At 50.8% G+C, this 23,477-nt stretch overlaps 1 protein-coding gene across 4 annotated transcripts in view; it reads left to right on the top strand.

Annotated features, from left to right (window-relative positions):
* Igsf21 (immunoglobin superfamily member 21) overlaps window positions 1-23,477 on the top strand; it is a 214,012-nt gene that overhangs the window by 72,678 nt on the left and 117,857 nt on the right. For 2 of the 4 annotated variants that reach the window (XM_074081196.1, XM_074081197.1), the window contains exon 2: window positions 14,809-14,921. In XM_074081196.1, the coding sequence (XP_073937297.1) occupies window positions 14,809-14,921 (113 nt within the window). Of the gene's footprint in view, window positions 1-12,636; window positions 12,788-14,808; window positions 14,922-23,477 lie in introns of those variants that run through there. The other 2 variants (XM_074081195.1, XM_074081198.1) reach the window with 2 other exon arrangements.

Below are 23,477 nucleotides of genomic sequence, written 5' to 3'. Positions count from 1 at the left end.
AGCAAAAGTGTCCTTAGAGGTTGCCAAAGGTCTCTAGGGATCCAAACTCTCTCTCTCTCCCCCTCCCCGCCCCACCACACAGCGTGAGAACCCCTTTTCCTTACTGGTTAAGTTCTTGCCGAGGTTCAAGTAGACAGGAGAGGAGAAGCTCTCTGGCCCAGGGAGCCAGATAGCTTTAGTTCTGCAACACGAGCCCTGTCCCTACCGCATCATTAGGAAAACTGTCGCACAGTTCACTGAAAACTGATTCAGGTCCAGAGAGCAGAGCCACCACTTCATTTGGACCACCTCTTAAAATAACAGGGTCACAGAAACAGCACCCTTACTGGGCAAAGTCCCTTTGCAAATCTCCAGCCCTCTCAGCCAAAATAAGGTGATCAAATCTTGCGTTGGTTGCCTTTTTTGGGAGAGAAAAAATAAAAGACAAAACCAAGAAAGAGTCCTTTATTCTGCTTTTAGCGTCAGAGCCTCAGCAATTAATTCGTATATGCAGAAGGACTTCTGTGTTTATGAGGCATTATTATTTAATGTAGGCCTATTTTAAATTGCAATTTTTTTCATTAAGTTGCCTGGTTTTACTTATTAAGACCAGTTTATAACCTAGCGTACACTGTGCTCCCTGAGTAATAACTATTTTTCTTTTAAAATATGGCATAATAACCTATCACCCATATTTTAAATTTTATTCTGAGTTGGAGCTGCCTCCGTGTTGCTTACAAGTTTGTCCCCCTGATGCTGAGTGATGCCAGAAGATGTGGGCGCCACCCTCTGCAGCTTGGCTTTGAAAGCTCCATCCAGGAAGCAAACACATCCACCAGGGATGGCTCAGCCTTGGTGGCCATGAGGCTCACCTGAGACAGCCAGGAAACCTGATCCAAGGCCCCAAAGCCCTCAGGCAATGGGGGCAGAAGAGCCAAGGCGAGCTCCTCCAGGTCAACAATATAATCTCTGCATACTGGGCTCGGCAGTGAGCTCCTTGCCTGGGCCATCCCTGCCCTAAGGAGTAAAGACCATTTCTGCATTTGGCAGAGGTAGAAACTGAGGCAGGAGCTGAGAGATGACTTACTCAGGGCTGCAGAGCTGGCCTGTGGTAGAGTTAGGAGCTGTTTCAAGGTCTGTCTGATTCTCAAGCTTAAGGTCATATATTCTCAGCACCAGGGGTCCTTGACAATATCCCCAGGAGGTCATCTCTCCCAAAGGTGCTTTTCAGAGCACCATCATCTTAGCACCACATGAGAAAGAAGTACCATGAGCCCATTTTTCAGATGAGATGAGCGAGGTCCAGAGGGGGTAGGGGCTAGCCACTGTGTCCGAGACAGAATGAAGTCTAGACCAGTCTGGTCTTCTGCTTCAAGTGTTGAGCTGTTCCCTTTTCTTCCTGCCATGGCCTGTGGCTTCCCCACCAGGCCTGATGCTGTGGGCCCTGGCCCTTTGCCTAGCGTGGCCTGGGTACTGCAGAACCAATCCTGGGTGGTCAGGGCATCTCATGAGTGTCACGTGTCACATTGTCTCTCGTCCTTCTTCCTTCCCCTAGTTCCAGTTGTTCCTTGGATATTGGACTGAGCCAGAATAAAGAAACATTGATTCCCCTCACCTACCCCCAAGGACGCACAGAAAGTTCTGGAGGGAGCGGCAGGACAGTCAGAAAACAGACATTGGTGAGGGAGAAGGGTCACAGGACTGTGGGATTCAGAGACCTGGGTCTTGGTCTTAAGGTGCCTGTTAATCAGCTCTGTGACCTCTGGGTCTCAGTTTACCTGTCCGTGTAACAAGAGGGTTTCCATTCCAGCTCATGAGTCTGTGATTAGGGAACCTGATTTGAGACTCCAACCCTGTGGCAGTGTAGCCAGAGCAACTGAGGGATTTGCTTACTCGTTCATCTGCCATTCATTCATTCATTCATTCATCACCAAGAAACTCCTGTGTGCAATCTGCTAGTGGATGTGTTAATAAGATAACTACTGCCGCAAACGCAACCTCTCACAAATAGCACGGTAGGGTTTCATTTCCCACTGTATCTCTTGGGACCATGGGAGGACTCTGCTCCTCACAGACATTCAGGTACCAGGCTCTTTCCATATTATGTCCTCACCCTCCTCCAAGTCTTCAAAGGTCTCCCCAATCAGGTGGTGTTGGAGAGAGGGGTGTGGGAGAGCATGGGAGGGCGCTGTGGGAGCTGCAGTGCCCTGCAGGATTAAGTCACATGGCCCTGTCACCCTGTAAGGGAGGCTGTGAAGTGGGGCTGGCTGACACCTGGGAGGAGAAGGAAACGGAGTGGGGGAAGGGGCACAGCAGTCTGTGAGGATTTGGAGAACAAGACAGATGTGGACCCCAGCATGAACTTGGGGGAAAGAGCCCGGGGCAAGTACAAGCGTGGTGATTGAGCCAGGTGCAATGGGTCACATCTGTACCTAGCTACATGGGAGGCTGAGATCCAGACCAGCCCAAGCAAAAGAAGGTTGCAATACTCCACCTCAACAGAAAAAAACTGGGAATGGTGGCACACACTTGTCATCTCAGCTGTGGCAGACAGCTTAAAATAGGAGGGTTGAGGCCCAGGCCAGCCTGGCCAAAAAAACAAGACCCTAGCTGAAAAATAAACAAAGCAAATAAAGGGCTGGGAGCATGACTCAATGAGTACAGCACCTGCCTACCAAGAGCAAAGCCCCAATTTCAAACCCCAGTGTGCCAAAGCAAACAAAAAAGCAGTGATTGGCAGGTCCCACCCGGCATCTTGCACCAGCCTCTGCCCTCAGCCCTGTCACCAGCCCAGTGATCACCATCGCTGGCAGATCTCTCAAAGGCAAGAGGACTTGCTGAACAAGCCCCAGCCTTCTCTAGCCTCAGTGTTTCCCGTCCATAAAATGGGAAGAAAAATAGCCAGCCTGTGTTTCTGCAGGGAACTGGAAGAGCCTTGGGTAGCTGCAAAGGGCCACAGGACAGCCCAGTCTCCTTGTTAATAGTATAACCACACCATTATCAATAATGGAACACAAATTAATAATAAATAAACAAACTAATGATAAATAATACATATATCATGAATAATACATTAATACCACAAGATTTCTGAAATCTACTGCCTCTGACAAAGGAGATTTGATTAGCTGGCTGGAGATCACAGAGGAGAGGGCTTCAGAAGAGTGGGGAAGTAAGAGGTGGGGTGCTGAGGAGCGGGGAGCAATCATCCCAAAACATCCAGTTGTCTCCTGATAAAGGCTGTGAAGTGTTTGAGGTCCCTGGCTGTTCAGCGCGGAGCTGACCTTCTGCTGGGGAAGGTGAGAACCAGGAGTCTGGCACAGGAGAAGGGGGATCTCTTACTTTTGGTGTTCTTTCATAGTTAAATTTAGGGTGGGAAGTCAGAACCTACCAAAGTAAACACCATTCAGCCCCAGCAGAATCAGATCAGATAGCCAAGTCTGGCCAGCTGAAGACATCTGTAGAATTTCTTTGTTTGTCTGTGGATTAATCCATTCATTAGATACAGCTTTTGGTTTTGTACTGGGGTTTGAACTCAGGGCCTTGCACAGGTTAGGAGGTGCCCTAACACTTGAGCCACACCCCCAGCCCTATTTTGCTTTAGTTATTTTTCAGGTTCAGTCTGGCATTTTTGCCTGGGCTGGCCTCACCTACACCTTCCTGGTAGCTGGAATTACAAGTGCATGCCACCCACCCAGCTTTTTCAATGAAATGGGGTCTTGCTAACTTTTTACCCAGACAGGTCCCAACTTCAATCTTCCTAATCTCTGCTTAAGCGTAGCTGAGATTACAGGTGTGACCTACTGTGCCTGGCTCAATATATCTTGAATGCCAAGAGCGTGGCCAGCTGCAAAGTACTGGCCACAGTTAGGGAAACCCATTTGTCCCTGCAGGAGCCCCTGGTGAACTGTGGGGGATAGTTTGGCTGTGAAAGTTGTCAGCATGCAATGGATTGGGGTGTGGGAGATACTGCAAGGGGAGCACTTAATCAAGATTTGAGGGTCCTTGGTTGATGAAGGTGGGGCATACAGCAGGGGATGCCTCCAGGGTAAATGGCATCTATGTTAAGAGCTGAGAACACGTGAAGCAAGGGACAGGGTGTGTGTGGGGGGGTGTATTCCGGGCAGTAGGAACGGCAGTGAGGAGACCCAGGAAGCCTGGCATATTTGGGGAGCTCTAAGTGGTTCAGGGTGGCTGAGACTCAGCAGGCAAAAGGTCAGAGGGCAAAGGGGTATAGGTCAGCTTCATCCCCATGAGCCCAGGAAGACAAAGAAAGATTTGGGTGCCGGGCTCCATCCGTTCCCTGGGCTGCAGCCCCACCCATGCCCATCCTGGGCTGTACAGCTCACAAGACCCACAGCACAAGGCGTATGTGGTCCATTCACTACTGCATCCAGGCAGCTCCCTGGCCCAGCAGCCACCGCGTGCCAACCGTCATGGGGAGAACTGGAGGGGAGACCAGTCCCTGCCTTTGTCTCTGGTGGAGACATTTCCTATGGAATGCAAGCAGGCTATGATGGGGGCCTACAAGGGTCGGTGAGCTCGGGAGAAAAGTTTCAGTCTCCTATAAATCAAGGTGAGGGTGACTGCTGCACTGAACCAGGAAAGACAGGGACAGATTTCCCTAGAGGACTCCCAGGCCAAGGGCACTCCAGGAGCGGAAGCACCATGGGAAAACCGAGAACTCCCAGGGCTTTGGAAGGGCTGGCGGTGGGGCTGTAGGCAGCAAAAGCACCGTGTGAGACTGATTGAGTTGGAGGGGCCGAGAGAGGTAAGCTCATCAGGGACCCAGTTGGCCATGACAGACTCTGAACTTGATCCTGAATTGGAAAGCAATGGGGCGGGGAAATTGAATGGTATTAAGCAGAGAGGGGTCGTCATCCGATTTGCAATTTAGAAATGTCTGTGCACCTCCAGCGTGTTACAGGGATGAATCTGAGGGCTGTAGACCAGAAAGCCGCTGCTGTGGGGCCCTGGGGAGAGAGTTTGAGGACCCAGAACGCTAAAAGAGTTTTTAGAGCTATTGTGGAGGCAGAATGGATGAGCCGGCAGCTTTTGTTTTCTTTCCTTTTTTTTGGTGGGATTGGGGTTTGAACTCAGGGCTTTGCACTTGCGAAGCAGGTGCTCTGCCACTTGAGCCACACCTCTACTCCATTTTGCTCTGGTTATTTTGGAGATGGGGTCTTGCAAACTATTTGCCTGGGATGGTCTTGAACATCGAGCTCCCAATCCCAGCCTCCCTAGTAGCTAGGATTACAGGTGTGAGTCACTAGGCCCAGCAGCTTGCTTTCCTTGAAAGCCTGTCTCTGCCCTCCACCTTCCATCCCAGCTTCTGCGTTAAGAAGGCAATGGTCAAGAACACCCATTCATCCAATCTGGATGGGTGTATTTCACAGATCCCTCTGGACCTGCCTGCGAGATACGGTGGTGGTAATTGGCTTGTTGTAATAATATTTATTACAATAGTAATTTCACAGCACGGGAGCCCAGGGAGACAATTGTCAGTGCTCTGATAGGGTGTTTGTCTTCATGAGCTAGGGGTGACCTCTTCTTCATGAGTGGTGGTCCAGGGATCTCTTGCTATCATGTGGAAATAAATCCAGACCCACAGCAAGGGGAAGGTGGCATGAGGAATTTATGTAACCCCAATCCTCACCAACAGAGCCTTACACCCAGTAGGCAGAGCTGCTGCAAACCACCTGACCACCTGTCCGCCTCAGGTCAAGCGTTGCTGGTACCCCAGGGGACAGGGTCCTTGAGTTCTGTGTACCAGTTCTGTACTCCTAGACGCAGGGCGTGACTGAGACTCTGTCCCTGTCTTCAAGAACTACTAGTCTGATGGCAGACATAGCCCCTATCCTGTGATATGAAGATGGAAGGTCCCTGTGCCCTCCATTCTTTGCTACTTGCCGGATATCAGTGGTGATGGGTTAAGTGACACATGACAGGCACTTGTGAACCAAAGTCATTGGTCAACAGCAGGGTTCAGGGAGCTGTATGTCCGGGATGAGATGAAACAAATTGGCCAATGCAGCCTGGGTCTCTCTCTCTTCCCAGGGAAGGTTCTCAGTCAGACACCTTCCTGGTCCAGCATCTCGCCTTCTGGCATCCTCTGCTGGCTCTGAACTTAAAAATGGCCTCAGCCACCTGTCATCCTGCTACCTCCTTGTGGATGTGCTGTGTCCTGCTGCTCAAGAAGGCTGTCTGATAAGGATGTTCTGCAGTCAAACTTGTATGTCCTTCCTGGTCCCCAATTTTCCTGTCCCCCTGTGTTTTCAGCTTCTTTGTTTAGTGTAGTACATTACTGGAAGTCAGCAGGAAGAGGGCTGGACCCAGAGTCAAAGGGCTGGCCTGCCACACCTGGCACAATGTGATCGAGAGCAAGTCATTCTGCATCTCTGAGCCTCAGTCGTCTCACCTACAAAGCGGGGACACCATCCCACCGGGTGGCAAAGGTGACCAGTGAGATAATAAGTACAAGTGCCCTTTCAAATCTGCGAGCACTAATCACACGTGCATTTGCTCAATTTTGTCATTTGTTCCATCGTTATTTATTGATCTGAAAAGCACCAGGTGCTCTTCTAGATTCTAAGGATAGGAATGGCTAACATACACAGAGTCAAGGACTTCTGGTTCTAGTGAGATGGAGTAAAGAGCAAGCTTGCTAATTCAACTAAAAACCTGGACAAATGCATGGGCACCTATTTGAAAAACCTGTAAAGTAATGACTACCCCGGCAGATTGGAATTCGAAGTCTGAAAAAAAAATGAATATGGTGCCAGTGGCTCATGCCTGTAATCCAAGCTACTTGGAAGGCTGAGATTGAGAGGATCAAGGTTCGAGGTGAGACACCCCTGTCTCCAAAATAACCAGAGCAAAATGGACTGGAGGTGTTGTGGCTCAAGTGGTAGAGCACCTGCTTTGCAAGTGCAAAACCCTGAATTTAAACCCCAATCCCACCAAATAAATAAATAAAAGAATGAATATAAACAAATCCTAGATTCTCATCAGGTAATGTTTAAAATGTCCAGTAAGAAACAAAAATAACTAGGCATGAAGGCAAAAAAAAAAAAAAAAATCCTGAAAATCTCAACTCACCTGGGGAAAGGCAATCAAATTACTCCAGTTATCTCACAAAGACTTTCAGGCAGTGATTAGAAAAATACTGTACTGAGTGATGAAAAAAATCATCTTGAGACAAATACTAAAATAGGAAGATGCAGTAAAAAAATAGATTTAAAGAAACTAATAGAAATTTTGGAACCAGAAATGCAACAAGTGAAACAGAACGCTCACTGGATGGACTGAGAGACAGGCTAGAGATGACAGGGGAGGGGGTCAATAAGCTTGAAGCTACATCAGTATCTGAACACAGAGAAGAAAGATAGAAACACAGACACACAGTCTGTGCACAGTCTCTATCCTCATGGTGCTCACAGCCCTGGTGTGGGGGTGAGGATGTCAACAGTCCATAGGTAGGTAGATCTGGAAAGTGATACAAAATAACAAAGCAGAGTAGAGTTAGGGAATGACAGGAGTGCTATTCTATATATCATAGTTATGACAGCAAAGACCTCTCCCAAGAGGTGACATATGAACAGAGAAAAAAATGAGGGACTGAGCCTTGTGTCTAGGGAAAGATTGTTCAGGGTGGTGGAAGCAGCAAGTGCAAAGGCCCTGGGGTGGGGCCGTGCTTGGGATGCTCAGGGATCAGCACAGTTCGTTGTGAGTCTAAACAAACATTGTGAGGTGAGGGGAGATGAATCAGAGAGGTGGGCAGGGGCAGAGGTGGTGCTGGGGACCACGTAGATGATGGTGCCCAGGCCAGGGGAGGTGGCAGCGGAGGGGTGACGTGGTTGGATTCTGGTACATAGCTCGCTGGCTATTTGGATGAGAAGATATTCCAGGAAGAAGAGTGCTCTGAGCTCCCCAAGGCAGAAATGAGGGGAATTGTACTTTGGGATATTTTCCTTGGATGTGCCAAAAGTCATCCAGGCAGCACACCAGGTGATGATATAGTGGACCTACCTACCTAGGGCCTGGGTTCCACCAGGACACGTGGATGACGCGGGAGATGTTTGTGTCCCTCTGTGTGGAGGCTCCAGGCTGACCAGAGTTGGGCCATCTTGTCTATGGCCATACCACCCTGAACACACCCGATCTCGTCAGAGTTGGGCCATCTCGGCTGTGGGACAGCACAAGGAACCAGACGCTCATCTGCTGAGAGCTACCTGGTCACCTCACTCCCCAGGGTTGACTTCTGCTATTAGACCAAGGCCCCTGGGTACTCAGCTGGCACCATACCTGGCCAAGCAGGTGTGGTCAGAGAGGCAGGTGAGAAGTCACCTAGGCTCATAGGAGGCCTCGGCTCGGGCTTCCTAGGAAAAGCCACAGGGACAAGATGCTTCTGAGGGGACTTCCTGGGACCCCACCCACTCTGACTGTAGGACCAACTTGTACTTGTTGGGTCCAGGTTCTGTTCCTGGGTGACAGTACTTGGGTAACAGCAGAGAGAGGTAGTCCCTGGCCCTCTGTCATGGTGAACGTATCCTGGATGTGGCATAAATAAGATTCAGGGTCTCAGTGGTGTGACTGGGAAGTGCTTTGGGGCTTTGGTTCTCCAGGGAGTTGGGGAATTGTCTTAAGGAAAGTTACCTCAGCTCTCGATGATGAGCAGGAGTTACTCAAGCAAAGAGTGAGGGAGGTTGGGACAGAGGGGACAGCCTGTGCTCAGGTCCAGGGGCAAGAGGGAAGGCTGCACACGAGGGAGAGCAGAGGCAGCAGGGCCCGGACAGAGAGCAAGGAGTGGAAGAGGGAGGATCCAGGGAGCCAGGCGTGAGCCAGACCTTCCCGGAGGACAGTGCCTTTCCCTGTGAGCAGTGGAGGCTCCCTAAGGCCCTCTCAGAGGCCAGGGTGTGCATTTTGGACTCCATCAGGGACAGGGATGGGTGCAGGAGTCCGGGTCCCACAGGCTACTCCTTCACCCGCTCCACCCCTTACCATGGGCTCAGGCACAGAGGAGGTCACTCATCCTGACGGCTAGTTACCCTTCTGTCCAGACAGGTAGAGAGCTGTCAGTGATTCACCCAGGGCCACCCATGGGCCAGGGTGGGATTACCACTGGAATGACCAACTCTTCCCAGTTTGCCAGGGACTTGCCCAGTTTTAATGCCGAGTGTTCTTTATGCCATAAAACTCCTAGATCCTCTCAGGATTTGGGGGTCACTCTAACCTAAATCATGCCTCTTTGCAGGGTATTAAAGAAGGCCTGTGTCCCTCTCCTGGGGCCCACGCTGACCCATTCTTATAAGGCTGACCTGAGCCAGCCTCAGGTGCCACCCCTGAGCTAGACAAGTGGAGGGAGCGATGCTGCCAGGCGAGCTTGGGGTGGAGGAGTCGTTTGTCATCACCTTGTTAGGAGGGCATCTGGCTCTTCAATATCACCCATGATTTTGCTAAATGTATCTTAACGGGAGCAGCATAAACGCTGTCAGAGATAGAGAGCAGAGTGATGGCGCCATCTGAGTAATGAATGCTTAAGATGGAGCCGTCTCCACTCCTGATCTGCCTGATACCGTGCTCAGAGGGGGCTCACACACCAGGGCTGATTGGTGGCAAATTTAGTACCCAGAAAGACAGAGTTCTGTCCCTGGCTGGTGGCTGAGTAACTGGCCAACACACTCGGCATGGATTGTACTAGAAAGAAAGGTGGCAATGTTGCCTCTGCTTCTGGCCTCTGTGTCCAGACCTGGGTTCGAGCTCAGTTAACATCTGATGTAGGATGGTTTGGAGCAGGAAGGCCCTAAAAATCCAGTTCTCTCCCATTCCCCAGATGAGGAAACTGAGGCTATGAGTTGGTTGACAGCATGGCCACCTCCCCTCTTCCCTTCCCACTGTCCCTAGCTGTTGGATGAACCCCTTCCCCACCTCTCTGCTCAGTTGCTCCTTCTCCCAACCCAGGGCTCTGCGGGAGGACTTGTGAGCTACCCACCCTGTAGGGTCCTGGCAGCAGAGCCTTCTTAAGCCTCCTCCTCCTCTCTTAGGTTTTATGTCCCTTGGTCTGGGGGAGGACCCCAAGGGGCCCTCCACTTTGACCCAGTGAGTTGGACACCAGGCCATGCCATTTGTCTCTGCTTCTTCCCCTTCTCCCCATCCAGCGCCTGCTGTCAGCCCCACTCCTCTCCTCCATCCCTAGGCTGTCCTTCACAGAGCTGGAGGGAGTAGAGTTCAGGCAGGAAGTGCAGCACCCTCACTCTGCTGTAAGGACAGGGGACCCCCGAGCAAAGCCTTCACCTCTGCTTTGGAGTCCTCGATCGTCCCTGCATCCACATCTCACATGAGAAAACTGAGTCCCATGCAGGTCATGTGCCCTGCCCAGGTCACTCCTGAGCGAGAGGCTTGAGGCAGACAGTGACCAAGTTTGGGAGGCCTGTGAGTGGAGAAGAGCAGGAGAGAGAATTTTCTGAGAAATACCTGGTGGTGTACATTTGGAAAATTGTGGAATTTTGTGAAATAAGAGCTGGAGGAGCCAGGCATGGTGGTGCATGCCTGTAAACCCAGAACTCAGGAGGATCAAGGGTTTGAGGCCAGCCTGGGTTACAGAGTGAGACCCTGTCTCAAAACCAAAAACAAACAAGGCTGTTAGCCAGAGTGTTAGCCAGACTTATAAGAGAATTTTCCATGTTTTTCTTTGGGGAAAAAACGTCTGTGTGTGCTGCCTCTTCTCCTGTATGTGTCTGTCAAGAAAGGTGATCGGCTCACCTGTACTCAGGTGTTGATTGGTGCTACTGTAAGCTCCACCCCCGACATCCTCCAGGAATTCACATTGCCTCCTTCTTCCCTCCAGACCCAAGGCACAGAATGCACATGAGGACCAGTGCTCCTCCTAACCTTGGATGAGACGGTCCGGGAGCCCACACCATGTTTTGTGGCCCTGGCCTCAAGCCTTGAGGATTAGGGTCCCCCTTCTCTCCACCATCCCTTACCCATTCCTGTCCCCACCCCCAGACCTCTCTGCAGCCCCATGGCTCTGTGTGTGTTTCCAAGCCAGATCTCGCCTGGCCCTGCACCAGCCACCCTGCCCAATCAGAGCCAGGCCTCTGGCAAAGATGCAGTGAAGCTGAGAGTTGGGGGGTGGTCATCCTAGTATCCCAAGTGACCTCTGCAAGCCAAGTGACTACTCTGGGTGGTAGCCAGAGGTGGGAGAAGGAGATTGGCTTTGGGGCCAGACAGATTTGGGGTCAAATTCCAGCTTGGTGGCTGCCATCAATGAAACATGGGAGAAGGCAGGTCACAGCTCAGAGATAGCCTGTTGGTGACAGAGGCATGTTCACAGGACTGAAGTCACAGGGTGGAGTGAGGACTCTCACTGCCAACACCTGCAGAAGCTGAAAGGGCAGCCCTGTCACTGTCTTGTCCTAGTGCTCTGCGGATGTAAGTGGAGCTCACCTTCAGAACAGGAGGCAGACAGACAGCCTACACCAGCAGGGCATGCTCAGACCTTGCTGCTTCCTACAGGAAGCCCAGGTCGTGGCACTAGCCACACAAACAATGGAAGTGAGAAAACTGGGAGAACCAGAAAGTGTGCAGGGGGAGGAGGTCTACACCCACCCCCCAGGTGAGGCCCCCTCCGTGCCTCCCCGTAGACTGTGACTGGACGAGTCCTGCCAGGCACCGAGAGGGCAAACTACAAGCCACTTGCTCTCAGGTGACACCAGGAAGCAGTGCACTCATTACTTTTGCATCCAAATCCCTCGCTTCCTGAAGCCTTCCCTAATCCTGCAAGGTGCTCTGCCATAGATGAGCTCCAGAGCATCAAATGTTGAGAAAAGTTTCCTGCTATGGCCCAAGCCTGGGGTGCCACCCCCCAGCTTCAGGGCCATTGCATTTGTGGTGTCCTGTCTGGAATGCTGTCCCTTAGATTCCTACATGGCTCACACCTTCCTTCACTCCAGCCACCTCTGGGGAGGAGGGGGACTCCTGGAGTCCCCTGTCTAGACCAGCCCCTCTCCATTGCTCTCTGTGGCTTCATTTTTCGTCATTACATTGATCTGTTTTCCATGGATAATTTGACTATGGTCTCATCTGCTAGAATGGCTGCTCCAAGAGGGAGGAATGTGTCTATTGTCACCGTTATATCCCCAGGGCCTAGAATGTGCTTTGTATGGAATAGATTCAAGAAATATTTTTCATGGCTGAAGGAAAGGTGGGAAGAAGGAAAGACAGACAAGTTCTGAGAAGGGAGGGTAGGTTTAATTTTATCTAACCCATGTTTCTCAGCACTAGTCTATGGGACAAATCCTGCTTCCTGAAAAAAGATCAGAAAATCCTCATCCTCTACCCACTCCAGGAAGAGCTGTCTTATTTAACCTGTAAGAACTGCCCGGCTCCTGCACCCACTTCGAATTCACTGCTTCCGCTGTCCTCAGTGCTGCCTCCCTTCCCTCCCCCACTGACGCAAAGGGCGCTTTTCTGTCATGGCTTTTGTGGGATCAGTTGCTTCAGACACCTGCTCCATCTGTCTGCGCTCTTCACACCTCCATCCCATCACCAGAGCTGTGACTGCCCAGTTCACCAGCACCCCAGACTCACATGTGTGTCTTCCCTAGCTTGCCAGCCAACCTTGATCCCTGACTGTCCCATCTTATACCTCTACCCTGGGCTGCCAGATTCATGCATCTGAGAACATGGCCTTCCTCTCCCTCCAGTGGGCCCATCAGCCATCAGCCATCTGAACTGACAGTGTCCAGGTCTAACCTGTACCTACAACGGAGGGAGAACTGGGAAGGGCAGCCCTGTCCTCAGAAAGGTGAGCCAGCTGGTCAACCCATGGCTCAGAACCATGGCCGATGGGACCGGAAGCTGGACCCCTGTTGTGGTCTCCCAGGAACACCCCATCCCGGATATCCTAGGGCTGTGTGGGAAAGGCATGCAGGCTGCAGGTGTGCTCCCTGCCAGCATTCATTCATTCCACTGTCCTGGCACTTGAGAGGTTGTGACAGTGTGGTGCAAACTATGGGGTGGGAAGGGCTGGCTTTGCATCCCAGCTCTGCCACTTAGGGCTGTGTGATCCTGGTGGTTACTTCATCTCTCTGTCTCTCTGCAAGAAGTGGGAACAATAATAGCCTCTCTCCCCTACAACTGAATGACTAAATGACTGGGTGCATCTGTATCTGGGGGAGGAGGAGCTCTGGAAACATCAGCCATCTTTACTGTTCACACTTGGCTCTGCTTGCCCTGAGACCCCCCTAGTTCACGGGGGTCCATCCTCTGGAGGGTTAGCCTCCTTATTTGTCATGCTTTGCGGTCTGGATCCTCCAGACTGGGTCAGGTATCCATTACCTCCTGCAGCCCCTGCCTTTCTCCTGCCTTACACTCTTCCTCTGAATGGTAACCACATTGTGACATCTCTGTCTTCCCCACTGTGTGTCTTGGAGGTCAAGGCTATTCCTGCTTCCCAGACCCCGCTCAGGGGTGCTCAGAGCAGGTGGGAGTGAGTGGGCTGAGCAAATGTGTAGAGGAAGAGCCAAGAGGTGGGTTCTTCCAGCCAGCTGTGTCATGGCTTTCTTGGACCATATGTGCACTAGGGCTCCCCATGAACCTGACCTTGACCTAAATTAGAGATCGCGCAGGGGTAAGCCCTAGGCCTTATCCCCTCACCCTGCAGCCTGAGTCCTGAAGTCTGGGGCTCAGTGATTCCAATCTGACTCCAGCTTCCAAATTGATCTTCCTGAGGTCGATTCTTGTTTGTTCTTCCTGGTGTGTTGTAACCATTAAGTTCCAGGCAGGGGTCGAGCCCCCGGGCTTGATCTGCTTGGGTTTCCTGCACAATTGAAATCCCCGGGCCCATCCTGGCTAGTTTTCTCATTAAGACGATTGGACTGGATTGATCCATTCAATCAATGGTCAGCCATCAACCATAGGAGGCCAATCAGATAAGCCTGGGTGATCAGTCCAACAATGAGATCCCCACTGGGCAGGAGTGGGCACCCAGCCCTCTGGGATGGAGTGAGTCAGAGGTCTCACCAAGCTAGACATTGGTGTGGAGGCAGTAGTGTCCCCAAAGAGTGGCTGCCAGGGCAAGAGTCCCAGCTCTGTGCTCCTAGGAGCTGGGTAACTGTCCACAGAGGCAGCTATAGTGGGCAAGAGGTAGGATATGGTGCTGGCAAAGACCTGAGACTCCTTCCTGGTGGTCAGCCTGTCGTCAACCTTCTCCACCACAGCTAAATGTGTGGCCTGCCCTCCCCTTCTGTGGGTGTCAAGACGTGCGATGGGAAGGCAGGTGCTAAAGAAGCCCGCTCCAGGGTTCTTCCCAGGAGTAGACTGGGACGGAGGGTTTGGTGATAAGATCCCAGTTTGGAACCCTGGTTGCCAAGGGCAGTGATGAGTAAGGGCATCTCATATGCAAAGTGGTTTGGGGACACTGGGGAAAATGCATTTCCCCATGTGCATCTCCTGTGGAACCTAAGAGGCCACTCACGCATGCCATGACTTTACAGGGATGGGGGGGGCGGGTCAGCGCTGGATCAGAGCCCTTTCTCTACATGTCTGTAGACACACATTGAGGCTGTCCCTGGAGGTGCCAGCGGGTCCTACCTTCCTACCTCATCCCAAGTACTTCCTGGGTGCCAAGGAGGTTGCAGAAAGAGATGTCAGAGAGAGGGAAGCAGACCATGGTGGGATCCACTGGGGCCCCTTGCCCCCAACAGGGACAAAGTGGGAGCAGTGCCCTCTACAGTTGGCAACAAGCTTTCCTCCTCTGTCCAGTGGGGTCAGCTCAGCCCTCCTGGTCAGTTCCGCACTCACTCTGCTCTCTCCTTTCCTCCACAGGCTACCTAACGGTCAACATTGAACCTCTCCCCCCTGTGGTGGCTGGGGATGCTGTGACCTTAAAGTGTAACTTCAAGACGGATGGTCGTATGCGCGAGATCGTGTGGTACCGGGTGAGTGGCCACCCCACATGGCTTCCTTTCTGGGCCAGGGCTGATGGCAGAGTCCCTGGAGCCACTGGATACCCTCACAGGCAGCCCCGAACTGTCCTGTGTCTTCTGCCAGGTCTCCATCCTATGTGGACACCCTCCTCCGAGACTACCTTGTACCCCTTTTCCTCTATCCTCGGGCTTTTTTGTGCCCCCGGTAGGCCCCTTCTCTCAGGAAACCCCATTTATTACAGAGTAGAAGTTGCTGAGAACAACCTTGGGCCCTGGTGACAGTGCACAGCTAGGGACCAGTATGATGGGATTTCTAGCAGGAGGCTTTGGACCATATTTTTGGCTTAAGAGAAAGAACAGGAAGGCTTCCTGTCTTTTTTAAATTTCAGAGCTAATCTGCCACCCATTGCCTCTACCTGAAGGCACAGTCTGGTGCCTGGTACCCTAAGTTTAGGTCTGAGAAGGGCAGTAGTTAGACATGAGCATGTGTCTGCCTGTCCCAGACCCAGGTGGTGGTGGCAGGAAGCACCGCTTTGGGTCTTGAGCATAAGGGGCCTTTCTGACCAGTGACAGCATCTTCATGGCTCTGGATGGGGCAGCCCAGCCTGGTCTCCCTTTGCCACAAAGGAGCTAGGGCCTGGCTCCAGAGGAGGTGAGGCTGGCACAATCACTCTCCTGCAAGGCGTGCTTAGAGCCGGGTGTCACAGAGAGCGCCTCTTCTATGATCTAAAACAAGGGCATGCGACACGTTTCGCTGAAGGCCCAGATAGTAAATGGTTTCCTCTCTGCCGACCATGGAGTCTTTGTCACAACTCCTCAGTGCTGCTGTTGTGTTGTGAAAACAGCCCCAGACAGTGTGTAAATGAAAGGGCACGCTGTGTTTCTACAACACGTTCTACATGGACACCAAAATTTGAATTCTGTATAATTTTCATGTGTCATAAAATATTCTTCTTCTTTTTCTTTTTTTTTTCAACTGTTAAAAAAGGTTAAAACTGTTCTTAGCTGTCATGCCATCAGACAAACAGGATGTTGGCTGACTTGGGTTCATGGGCTGTGGTTACAAACCCCTGACCTAAACCCACCCGGTTCTAATCTATGTAAGATGTGTCACCAGTGAGTGACAGTTAAGTGGGGCTGCTCTGAGTGGAGTGGGGGAAGAGGAAACCCTGAGGTGGTTGGTAAGTGCCATTTGGTGACCTTGAATCTAAAGCTGACTCCCTGGGATGGCCTGGTGTCCACTCATAGTGCCTGGAAACTTGGTGACAGAGGAAGCCCTGGACACTGCACTGCTCATGACCTTGGCCCAGAACTGCTCTCCTCTACCTCCTTCCTACTTTTGTTTAGTCTTGTTTTGAGCCAGCCTCAAAGCGACTGAGGGACAGTCCTGCTGTCCCCACTGCATCTCTGGTCTTTGATTAGTGCTATTTTGTTGGCCAGGATGTATGCTCCTTTTAAACCAAACCAGGGTCTCCATTTAAGCACTGGACCCCATCCTGCTTGGAATCAGCTTCAGCACCCTCCACCCAAACTCCAGAAGTCTGAACCCAACATCTGCCACCCCACAGGGTCCCAGACTTAGGGGAGAGTCGCACTGTGGGCAGATCCATGAGCCTAGAGAGAGGTGAGGCCCACGGGACAGGCTCTGTGCATGAGCTGCATGGCTCAGAGGACTGACAGGGTGTAGGAGCTGCTTAGCTGACACAGGCTATGAGCAGCTCATTAGCACCGGGCAGAAGGACAGGGATAAATTATCTCCAGCTTGCTGCCGGGGCTGGGGCTACATCCCTCCCTCCACTGTCCATGGATGGGATCAGAGAGAGGGGAGGCAAAGGCTGGAAGGATGGGCTGATTGGAACAGTTTAGGAGCGGGAGACAGGAAAACACCAGGGCCTTGCTGCCTTCCACTGTTTCAAGCCAGCTGTCCTCACTCTGGTTTGAAATCCAGTGTTCCTGCCACACTCACAGCGGTGAACTCTTCCAGCAGAGACCAGAGAAAGGACAGCACCAGGCCAGGCTGGGCGCATGGAGAGAACCAGGAGGAGGCCTCCTAGAGGCTCCCCTGTGTTCCTGAAGCTGGGGGCAGGGCCCTGGGCTGGACTGAGCCTTTTCCTCTCCCTTCTCTACCCCAGTCCTGAACCCTTCCACCCGCCCCCATCTCTCCCCACCCTGGCCTGCCACGGCATTGATTGCTTGAAGAATCAGTTACATCTCTTCGGGTGTCAGGCCTTGCATATCGGGCCATGGTAGACTGCACTAATTAATTTATTTTATTTCATTTCACATCTTTTGACTGAAGGCCTCTGGAGTGGGGGGTATGCAGATGTATGCAAATCACATGCAAATTGCCTGCTGAAGCCAAATGTCTGGGCCCTTTTAATTCTGTAGCTGGACAGGGTGGTGGCTCCTTGGGATCTGGGAGCCCAAATGTCCTGATTGAGATGAGGAGGAGGGGATAGGGGATAGAAGGAATCCCAGGGAAGGGGCTCCGTGCTAACACTGCTCTCTCTGCTGACTGCTGTCTGGCTTCCCTCGCTGATTGCCGATCTCGCTTCTTCTCTGGAGGAGCCAGCTGAAGGGAGAGAGATAAGGGCCTACTGAAGTGGGGGGTTCCAGGAGCCGGGCCAGTCAGGACTCCCAGAGGGGATGGGAGAAGCAGCAGGGGTTGCTGCAGTCCCCTTCTCCAGCAGACCCTCCTCCAGTCCCTCCTCCCCACCAGACAAGTCCTCTTGGCCTGTCCCCACCTCCTTTCAGCAGTCTGTTCCCCTCCTCAGCCCCCGTACCCCACCCTGCACAAACATCCAGCTGCCCGGGGCCCAGTGCTGTCTGTTTTCTGGCCCGTGTTGCTGCCCTCCCCCCACGCTCTGAATGAGCTTACAGAGCCCAGCTTGGAAGGAAATGAATAGATCACACAAGCCTAGCCAGGACCATGTCTCCGTTCCTTCAGAAGGGAAAAGCAGGGCACTGTGATGGGCAGCCATGGCCTGCACAGCCCGGTGGGCACAAAATGGCGTAGGGGGTGGTATGGATTCTTTGGGGGTAAATTGGGAGTGCTGATAAAATTGCCTGAAGCAAAATATACCTCACCCCCACTCCCGGGGGTTTATGAGACCGCTGGCTGAATGTTTGAAGAGGTCTTGCCTGGGGACTCCTTGAAGTTGAGGAAAGAGATCAGGAAGGGAGCAAGGACCTGAACTTGGGAACCTTGCCCATGGTCTCCATTACCCAGTGTGGCAGCCGCTAGTCACACATGGCTATTCTAATTTAAATTAAATTAAAATTAATTTCCTCATTCAAATTAGCCACATTTCAAGTGCTCACTCACCACATGGAGCCGCCATATTGGATAGAACAGATAGAGAATATTTGTATCATCATATCACACAGAGTTCTGCTGCATCACAGCCTGCTCTAGATATTTGGATTATTTTTCCAAATATATTGACCTCTGGAGTATACTGCGCTTGCCTGACAAAGGAACAACAGTGACCATTCATTGAGCCAGCTTTCCTGGCAAAATCACTCCGTGCTGCATTTCAGTCAAGTGAATTTTGTTTACTTTGCAACCTCCCATCATTAGGTTGTGTTGTGCAGCAAGGGAGGGTAGAGAGAAGGAACTGGTTTTTATTCTCAAAAGATGTCTTTGAAAACATATAGAAGAGGTCAAAAGTCTTTTCCCTCCCTGAAGTACTGTGAATGGTAGATGTCGTCAAAGCCCTATACAACTTTAGTGTGCTTTATGCCCCTTTTCCCCATCTCCCCATAATTTCCCACTGCTGTGTGATCTCATCTTCCAGACTGGAGTTCCTCAGGCTCCATCTTCACAGCTCTTTTTTTTCCCCCCAGCAACATACAGTGGCTTATAGAGTACAGGTGCAATTCTATACTCGGCCAGTAGGAGGCTGTCTTCTAACAACCAACCTACCCTCTCGTTCAAGTCAGGACTTGGTTTTAGAAAAGGAACCATACATAAGAATCTTACTTAATCCTTCCTATCCACTTAATGCCTATCTCTGGTGATCTGTTCAGTAATGCTGCAGATAGTGATATGAGTAGCCCATGAATGAGCCTTTGGCAAGAGCCAAGCACTGGATCAAGAGTTTTATATACATCACATTTCATTTCATGTTGGCACTACAAGGTAAGCTCTATGGTTTATCCTATTTTTCTGATGAAGAAACTGGGGTCATCCAAGGAGGCTGTGTCTCAGGTCATATTGCCTTCTCTGACTTCTCCAGAATTTTCCAGACATGCCCTCCTCTATGATTCCTTTTTGTGTACCCTATTTAAGTGTTTACCTCATTATAGCAAAACACTTGCCAATGGACCATGAGCCCATCAAAGGAAAAAGGTCTATCTTACCCCCTATATCCATATCTGCTACATAGTCATCTCAACAAATATTGGTTCGGTTAGCCAAAGGTAGAGCTATAAAAGTACAAACATGTGTGCACATTTTCTCAGGCCATGCTGTGTGGGCTTCTGTCTCGAGTGGCATATGTGTACGGTCAGTAGATGGTGTCTGTCTCTTTGGGGAAGTGTGGGTCTTTGTTGACTCAGTTTGTGGAGAATGGGGAAAGGGAAACTCCCTATTAGGAAACCCTGTCTAAACTCATTTAGTTGAGGGTCACCTGCCCAGCAGGTGAAGCCAGAGTTCTGTTTATATCATAGAAATCCATTAAGCAGCCACTGAGAATCATGGGAATTTAACCTTTCACAGCAGTTTTTATCATCATGTCTTTGTTTTGTCTCTTTCCTGTGCTATTTATTCCCAAGAGCTGTTCCGAGCCCAGGTTACAGGGCCAGGATAAGACAGCCATAGAAGGAGAAGGAGAAGGAGAAGGGAGGACCTACAAACAGTGACAACGTCCCAGCTTTCTGCATTTCTTATCTCACCTCCTCACAGTGGGGAGAGACAGGTACCTGGGTGTTTCACTGTATGGTATGGATGATGCTACTAGCCAGACCTGCTTCCCCCATGGGGCTCTGTGGGATCTCTTTAAGGAAGGTGGTGGCCATTAAAGAAGGGACTGAGACTGGTGACTGGGAAGGGTGAAGTAGAATGAGAGGATTTAATATCAGAATACCTGCACTAGCTCTGAGTTCTTGACCTTGATACTGGCTTACTCCTTCTGCATTTTAGAATTCCCATCTGCAATTGGGCATGAAACATGTATGTGGTAGGCTTCAGTGAGCAACCAGACAAGACCAGCGTTAGCCTCCTATGGCCCCTGTTCTATAGTCAGTAGCCATTGTCTCGTTCTAGTCCCTGGTAACTTGAAAGATCCAGAAGAGAAATTACAGAATAAGGGTGGAAGGTGTTTGGGGAAGACGACCAAGGCAAGGCCAGATTTCTTGCATTCCATCCAGCTCCTACATTCCCAAGGAATGATGGCAGAAACCACACCTGGAGCCACTGCAGTCCTCTGTGGTCCTATGGTCATGCAGGTTAACTCACTGGACCCCTGTTCTTGAAACTCTCCCACACAATTAAGCCATTTAATGGATTTTGGCTCTCTCTGAAGCAGGGAGTGATTTCAAAATGTTTTGACTGGCAATGGCTCTCTCGTCCTCTCAGCCCTTGACCATGTTTTGTTGTTTGAAGAAAAACAGGAATTGATGATCATAAGGAAACATTACAATCCAATGATATAAGAACAAAAAGGTAGGTCACTCTTGGGTGACCAATAAGGACCAGTGTTCAAGTCCCAGAGAACCAACCCTTTGGCCTCTCCAGCTTGGAGTCCAGCCTGGAAGCCACTTTCGCCTGGCTGCAACTTGCTAGACTCCCTCGACCTACATCTGATTTTGAGCTCACAGATCTTACAGCTCCAAGATCTGAGAGAGAGAGAGAGAGAGAGAGAGAGAGAGAGAGAGAGAGAGAGAAGTCTGCCTCCCAAAGGGGCAAGTTCTCTCTGATGAGGGGTGCCCTGTGCCCAGTCTTATTCTACCAGTCATATGAGGGAAGAGAAAAGGGCAGCCAGAGAGAGGGCCACCAAGTGAAAATATACTGATGTCTTGGACTCGTTCTACAGTTATTGAATGAAATCATCAATTGGATTGTGCCCCAGGGCATTTGTTTCTTTAACCAGGTCTCCAGCTGATTGTGATGCCCTTGACCCAGTGGGTAACTACACTATGCTCTTTGGAAAACTCCAATAGAGGGAGGCTGTTCTATTGGTGCATCCAACACTCATTCTTCACCTAGTTACAGTAATGGTGCTAAGCCCTGGGGTCCATCAGGAAACAAGGTGACAAGTTCCTGGGCTTGTGTGGCTTACCTCAGTAGGGGAGGAGTTAAAACATAAACAAGAAAGACATCAGATGATGAAGAGTGCTGTGCATATAATCAAAATAACCCGGTGGGACAGAAAGGGATCACATGGTCAGGAGACGTTGCTCACGTAAGCTGAAATCTCAGAGGCCAGAAAGAACCCACCATGCTGAGGGGATGAACAGAACATTTCTGGAAGAGCGAGGAGCAGTGGTCAAAGAATAGGAAGCTCGCTCAAGTGGCTGGAGCAAAGAGAGTAGAGAGCAAGTTGAGAGGCGACACTGGAGAGTCAGGTAGGGACCCCTCAGGCCAGGCCTTGTTCTCCAGGGAACTGGTCCTGGGGATTTCCTCAGGGCAACAGGAAGCAGTGAAGATTTGAAGCTGGAAGTGTCAGGGTGTGGTTCAATTTAACAAATATCACTTTTGGTGGATGGAGTGTGGGGACTGAGAGACTGGCAGCCAATGGACAGCTCCCGGAGGTTGTCAGGCTACAGGAGACCATGGCTGGAGGACTAGGACAGTGGTGGTGGAGATGGTGGGAGGAACAAATACTGCTTCTGATTCACAGGTAATGTCTAAAGAGCTTGCTACCATGTGGAAGGGATGGTGAGAAGGGGGATTCAAGATGGTGTCTGGCTGTAGGGCTTGGAGAGCTGGTGTGGGGACAGTGCAGTGTGTGGAGACAGGGGGCGGGTAGAAGAGGAGGAGAAGGTTGGAGGCACAGGTGCCAGCTGTTCTGTCAGCCATGCTAAGTTGGAAGGGCCTCTAAGATGTGGACATGGAGCTGACCCAACAGCAGGTGAGACCACAAGTCTGGAATTCTGAGGAGAGGTCCAGCATGGAAATTTACACTTGGGGGCTGCTACTTGGGGAAAACCCCAAGCTCATGAGTTGGAAACTTAACCCCCAGTGCAACTGTGTCAAGAGGTGGACCTTAAGTAGGTGATCAGGTCCTGAGGGCTCTGCCTCCTGCATGGATTAAAGTTTTTTTCAAAGGACTCTTGGTTAGTGATCACAGGATTGGGTCCTGACAAAAGATGCATTCGGCCCCTTTCCCACTCATATGTGGTCATGTGATCCCTTCCACCATGTTATAGATGTGGCCCTTTAGTTTTGGACTTCCCACCCTCCAGAACCATGAGCCAATGGACTATTGTTAATTGATTACCCAGTTGGTGGCTTTCTGTTATAGCAGCACCAAGTAGTTGAAGACAGGGGTCATCTGAATACAGATAGGATCCAAAGCCATAGGCTTGGAAGAGATAACCAGAGGGGGAAGAAAGAAAACAGGACTAGGTGCTGGCCCCAGAGTGCTCTAAGATTTAATGATAGAAAAGCAGATGCCAGCACTGATGGCTCACGCCTATAATCCTAGCTACTCAGGAAGTAGAGATCAGGAGGATCATGGTTCAAAGCCAGCTCAGACAAATAGTTCTCAAGACCCTATCTTGAAAAAAAACCATCTCAAAAAAGGGGAGACTGGCAGAGTAGCTCAAGCAGTAAGAGTGCCTGCCTAGCAAGCATGAGGCCCTGAGTTCAAACCCCAGTACTGCCAAAAAAAAAAGGAGAGAGAGATCAAAAAGTAAACCAGAAAGGCCAAGAAGGAGCAGCCCTCAAGACATGGCAAAATCTAAGCAGTGGGTTCTCCAGATTCCAGGAGAAGAAAGTGTTTTGAGAAAGAGAATAGCAGCAGCATTCAGCGCTGTGGTGAGTGACCTGAGAACAGAGAAATGGTCCTGAACCTGGCAACATGAAGCCCACTGGGGACCTGGATCAGAGCAGATTCTTTGCAGTGTTTGGGGCTGGAGGAGCTATGAGGAACATGGAGACCAGCAGTTGCATAGAGACTTGACCTTGAACTCCTATCTAGTCCATCTTCATTTGAGTGTTGTTCATAAACTGCCAAGTACTTGGGCTCTTTTAAACTTCCAGCCCTTCAATCTGGGACTGGTGTCAGCCTCGCTGTCCCCCTGGAGAGTGTGAGAAAGAAGCTTCTGGGGCAGTTAGGGGATTGTAGACTCATTAAGCAACGCATTTGGTATTTGGAGCAAGTCTACTTGATTGACTTGCCGATCACTGGACTACAGCCTGTCCCACAATCTTCCAAGGCAGGATACAAGGCTGGAGGTATAAAGCAGGACACAGTGTACCCTCTTCCACCAGGGAAGACCTTCCGGTACAGCCCTGCATCATTATTAAGTTGTTAAGATCTATTTCCTCATCTGGCCAATGGCTTCCTCACACTTCCCCTGAGCATCTCACAGGGATTTGCGTGCAACAGTCAAGCCATTTCC

This window comes from Castor canadensis, chromosome 7 (genome assembly GCF_047511655.1).
Source record: "Castor canadensis chromosome 7, mCasCan1.hap1v2, whole genome shotgun sequence".
NCBI classification, from domain to species: Eukaryota; Metazoa; Chordata; class Mammalia; order Rodentia; family Castoridae; genus Castor; species Castor canadensis.
Note: the sequence above shows the minus strand (reverse complement) of the source record. Positions and strands in the feature narration are given on the sequence as shown.